This window comes from Procambarus clarkii, chromosome 16 (assembly GCF_040958095.1).
Source record: "Procambarus clarkii isolate CNS0578487 chromosome 16, FALCON_Pclarkii_2.0, whole genome shotgun sequence".
In the NCBI taxonomy this organism is placed as follows: Eukaryota; Metazoa; Arthropoda; class Malacostraca; order Decapoda; family Cambaridae; genus Procambarus; species Procambarus clarkii.
In genome coordinates this window covers 15188983-15194976 of record NC_091165.1, presented here as the reverse complement: position 1 = coordinate 15194976, position 5994 = coordinate 15188983, and the positions used below count along the sequence as shown (strand labels likewise).

The 5994-nt window shown below is 45.4% G+C and overlaps 1 protein-coding gene across 1 annotated transcript in view; it reads right to left on the bottom strand.

Annotated features, from left to right (window-relative positions):
- LOC138365236 (uncharacterized) overlaps nucleotides 1-2669 on the bottom strand; it is a 3087-nt gene extending 418 nt beyond the window's left edge. Inside the window, exon 1 of the mRNA XM_069325502.1 lies at nucleotides 1-2669. This exon is cut by the window's left edge and continues 418 nt beyond it. Within this exon, the coding sequence (XP_069181603.1) occupies nucleotides 1-2669 (2669 nt within the window).
- Nucleotides 2670-5994: the final 3325 nt, after the last annotated feature.

The window sequence follows — 5994 nt, the reverse complement described above, 5'->3', positions numbered from 1 at the left end:
ACTCCAGTCTCACTAAACACTACAGTCTCACTAAACACTCCAGTCTCACTAAACACTCCAGTCTCACTAAACACTCCAGTCTCACTAAACACTCCAGTCTCACTAAACACTCCAGTCTCACTAAACACTACAGTCTCACTAAACACTCCAGTCTCACTAAACACTCCAGTCTCACTAAACACTCCAGTCTCACTAAACACTCCAGTCTCACTAAACACTCCAGTCTCACTAAACACTACAGTCTCACTAAACACTCCAGTCTCACTAAACACTCCAGTCTCACTAAACACTCCAGTCTCACTAAACACTCCAGTCTCACTAAACACCCCAGTCTCGCTAAACACTCCAGTCTCACTAAACACTCCAGTCTCACTAAACACTCCAGTCTCACTAAACACTCCAGTCTCGCTAAACACTCCAGTCTCACTAAACACTCCAGTCTCACTAAACACTCCAGTCTCACTAAACACTACAGTCTCACTAAACACTCTCGTCTCACTAAACACTCCAGTCTCACTAAACACTCCAGTCTCACTAAACACTCCAGTCTCACTAAACACTCCAGTCTCACTAAACACTCCAGTCTCACTAAACACTCCAGTCTCACTAAACACTCCAGTCTCACTAAACACTCCAGTCTCACTAAACACTCCAGTCTCACTAAACACTCCAGTCTCACTAAGCACTCCAGTCTCACTAAACACTCCAGTCTCACTAAACACTCCAGTCTCACTAAACACTCCAGTCTCACTAAACACTCCAGTCTCACTAAACACTCCAGTCTCACTAAACACTCCAGTCTCACTAAACACTAAAGTCTCACTAAACACTACAGTCTCACTAAACACTACAGTCTCACTAAACACTACAGTCTCGCTAAACACTCCAGTCTCACTAAACACTCCAGTCTCACTAAACACTCCAGTCTCACTAAACACTACAGTCTCACTAAACACTACAGTCTCACTAAACACTACAGTCTCACTAAACACTACAGTCTCACTAAACACTACAGTCTCACTAAACACTCCAGTCTCACTAAACACTCCAGTCTCACTAAACACTCCAGTCTCACTAAACACTCCAGTCTCACTAAACACTCCAGTCTCACTAAACACTACAGTCTCACTAAACACTACAGTCTCACTAAACACTACAGTCTCACTAAACACTACAGTCTCGCTAAACACTCCAGTCTCACTAAACACTGCAGTCTCACTAAACACTCCAGTCTCACTAAACACTACAGTCTCACTAAACACTACAGTCTCACTAAACACTACAGTCTCACTAAACACTACAGTCTCGCTAAACACTACAGTCTCGCTAAACACTCCAGTCTCACTAAACACTCCAGTCTCACTAAACACTCCAGTCTCACTAAACACTACAGTCTCACTAAACACTACAGTCTCACTAAACACTACAGTCTCACTAAACACTACAGTCTCACTAAACACTACAGTCTCACTAAACACTCCAGTCTCACTAAACACTCCAGTCTCACTAAACACTCCAGTCTCACTAAACACTCCAGTCTCACTAAACACTCCAGTCTCACTAAACACTACAGTCTCACTAAACACTACAGTCTCACTAAACACTACAGTCTCACTAAACACTACAGTCTCGCTAAACACTCCAGTCTCACTAAACACTCCAGTCTCACTAAACACTCCAGTCTCACTAAACACTCCAGTCTCACTAAACACTACAGTCTCACTAAACACTACAGTCTCACTAAACACTACAGTCTCACTAAACACTCCAGTCTCACTAAACACTCCAGTCTCACTAAACACTCCAGTCTCACTAAACACTCCAGTCTCACTAAACACTCCAGTCTCACTAAACACTCCAGTCTCACTAAACACTGCAGTCTCACTAAACACTCCAGTCTCACTAAACACTACAGTCTCACTAAACACTACAGTCTCACTAAACACTACAGTCTCACTAAACACTACAGTCTCACTAAACACTACAGTCTCGCTAAACACTCCAGTCTCACTAAACACTCCAGTCTCACTAAACACTCCAGTCTCACTAAACACTACAGTCTCACTAAACACTACAGTCTCACTAAACACTACAGTCTCACTAAACACTACAGTCTCGCTAAACACTCCAGTCTCACTAAACACTCCAGTCTCACTAAACACTCCAGTCTCACTAAACACTACAGTCTCACTAAACACTACAGTCTCACTAAACACTACAGTCTCACTAAACACTACAGTCTCACTAAACACTACAGTCTCACTAAACACTCCAGTCTCACTAAACACTCCAGTCTCACTAAACACTCCAGTCTCACTAAACACTACAGTCTCACTAAACACTACAGTCTCACTAAACACTACAGTCTCACTAAACACTCCAGTCTCACTAAACACTACAGTCTCACTAAACACTCCAGTCTCACTAAACACTACAGTCTCACTAAACACTCCAGTCTCACTAAACACTACAGTCTCACTAAACACTACAGTCTCACTAAACACTACAGTCTCACTAAACACTCCAGTCTCACTAAACACTCCAGTCTCACTAAACACTCCAGTCTCACTAAACACCAGTGATTTAAGACAATAGTAATCCATGGGCTGCTGAGCTGGATATTGTCGCCACGTGTGTTGTATTATCCCTGCCTCAGTGTTGCCTTCCATCTTAACTGCCAATTACCTTAATAATAAGCCACAATATTGTGGAGACAGCAGGAGGGTTTTTTTTTTCACCCATAAACGCAAGGAACCGCCTACGCGCCGAACCATAATTGCCAAAACATTGCTGAGTTTCAAAATGCAGCTTCATAAAATCAGAAAGACAAATAGGGGAATCTTCAACAAGCCGCCGGCTTCCTGTCCCCTCCACTAGAGAGATAGTGGCTCTCATCTAAATTCAGGTAAAGTTAACCACGTTCTTTTCTGTGAAAGATATATTTCCTTTATATAAAAACCTCTCATACATTAGGATCTGTATATTATAAAGAAACACGTTATAGTTACTATATGACTTATTTTGTCTTAACAAGTAATATAGGAAGCAGGAACCACACCACATCTTGACCCCTATTTACACCCTAAGTCTCTCCTTCATGTATCTATCAAGTGTGTTTATATAGCTGTACCACCATAGCCTGTGTCGTGACGGGCGGCCACATACTACCCCGTCTGTGTCGTGACGGGCGGCCACATACTACCCCGTCTGTGTCGTGACGGGCGGCCACATACTACCCCGTCTGTGTCGTGACGGGCGGCCACATACTACCCCGTCTGTGTGGTGACGGGCGGCCACATACTACCCCGTCTGTGTCGTGACGGGCGGCCACATACTACCCCGTCTGTGTCGTGACGGGCGGCCACATACTACCCCGTCTGTGTGGTGACGGGCGGCCACATACTACCCCGTCTGTGTGGTGACGGGCGGCCACATACTACCCCGTCTGTGTGGTGACGGGCGGCCACATACTACCCCGTCTGTGTCGTGACGGGCGGCCACATACTACCCCGTCTGTGTCGTGACGGGCGGCCACATACTACCCCGTCTGTGTCGTGACGGGCGGCCACATACTACCCCGTCTGTGTGGTGACGGGCGGCCACATACTACCCCGTCTGTGTGGTGACGGGCGGCCACATACTACCCCGTCTGTGTGGTGACGGGCGGCCACATACTACCCCGTCTGTGTGGTGACGGGCGGCCACATACTACCCCGTCTGTGTGGTGACGGGCGGCCACATACTACCCCGTCTGTGTGGTGACGGGCGGCCACATACTACCCCGTCTGCCACACCAATATGCTCTCCCGTGTCCTTACTGGATCTTCACTTCTCTTGAGTGAGGCCATTATTACGGGTTCTGGCCTGGTCTGATAGTTTCAAGACCTTGCTTGTATCTTCCCCCTCGTCCACTTGATGGCCTCGATCACGTCCCCCCCCCCCCTCACCGTCTGTCTGCCCCCCCCCTCACCCTCTACCTGTCCCTCCCTCACTCTCTACCTGTCCCCCCTCACCCTCTACCTGTCCCTCCCTCACTCTCTACCTGTCCCCCCTCACCCTCTACCAGTCCCTCCCTCACCCTCTACCTGTCCCCCCTCACCCTCTGACTGTCCCACCCTCACTTTCTGCCTGTCCTCCCTCACTCTCTGCCTGTCCCCCTCACTCTCTGCCTGTCCCCTCCTCACCCTCTGCCTGTCCCCCTCATTCTCTGCCTGTCCCCCCTCACTCTCTGCCTGTCCCCCCGTCCCTCACCCTCTTCCTGCCCCAACCCTATCCACCCTCCGCCTGTCCCGGATATGTATTGAGTCAGTTTCTATTTCCACCTATCTCCAGTCCTTCTATTTTCCAGCATTCTTTTCATCCCAATTAAAGATTTATTCTCTACTTCAGCCGTGTTCTTTATTTAAATCATCTCTACTTCAGCCTTATTATTTATTTAAGCCTTCCTCTCTTTTCTTCAGTCTTGATGGCCATACCGCATATCAGTAAAGAAACGGAGACTTTTCGGTCCATTCCGGACCATTATCAAGCCTTGTGGTCCAGGACGGACCAAAACATCATCGTTGCTTCATCTTCTGATGAGTAGTTTAGTCATTATATCTTCAGCCCTGTTATTGTGACCCGTCGTCTAGTTCGGTCGTATTCTTTATTGAAGCCTTATTCGCTATTAAACCGTATTCTCCAAGCGAAGAATAGTTATTCCCGGCTGAAGCTATATTATGGGCTTACCGGCAGGCCTTGATAAATCCTGTCTTAAATAAACATATTGTGTTTACTTTTTGTTAATTAAGTTCTCTTTAGACATTCTCGTCTCGTTACAAGTCAGCTTTCGGAACTTACGTCTGCTAAATGTCTGCTTATGTTAACTTCTAGGTTTAAACGCCATTTGTGTTACAGTAACAGAGGGGCTTCTTTTGGATCGTATTTATATATCTTTGTAAAACACATCATCCTATTTTTAATTCTCTTGAAACACAATAATGTCTCGGGAAAACTTCCTTTTAAAACAGGTTATTATCTCTTAAAACTTCCCTTAAAACACATTAACACCTTTTTAAAATACCTTAAAATCATAAGTATTTATTTAAAGTTCACTTAAAAACCATTAGTATTTTTTAATTTCCTTTAAAACACATGTCTTGTTTGGTTACACCGAGATATTTATACTGAACATGGTTATACTGAACATGGTTATACTGAACATGGTTATACTGAACATGGTTATACTGAACATGGTTATACTGAGCAAGGTTATACTTAACATGGTTATATTGAGCATGGTTATACTGAGCATGGCTATACTGAACATGGTTATACCAAACATGGTTATACTGAAGAACCGTTTGATATGACCAAGATCTCGTTGGACCCGTGGCTGAGCCGTGAGATTAGGGAGGACGCCAACAAGAAAGCGGTGCTCTTAGTGTCACCGGGTACAGTAGTGTATAGTGTCCTGGGTACAGCGGTGCACTTAGTGTCACCGGGTACAGCAGTGTATAGTGTCCTGGGTTCAGCAGTGCTCTTAGTGTCACCGGGTACAGCAGTATATAGTGTCCTGGGTAACTTGTGTGCGCCAGAGCTACCCAACACGAAGACCTGATTACCCTGCTTAAACGTCATTACATAGTGAAACCTTCATATCACAGGAGTTTGATGGATTTCCATAAGAGAACGACAAAGCAGCAGGAATCCCTACAGGATTTACATGCGGATTTGGAGGCGTTAGCTAACAACTGCAAGTTTTAAGCACAGTCTGACTGCCGGGGAGGGACCAGTTGTTTATGGCATTAGAAAATTAGATATTTTTCCCTAACCTAATGGCGGAAAACTTGGATTTACAATTGATGGCCTCATGGACAGTGCTAGAGAAGATTTTGAGCCTGGTAAAGGTTTTCGGAGGCACAGAATCTACTACCCAAGAAGTTATGGTTGTACAGGGCCAGACAAGATGTAAACACTGTGGGTACAATCACAGTAGTGGCAAGTGCAAATTTA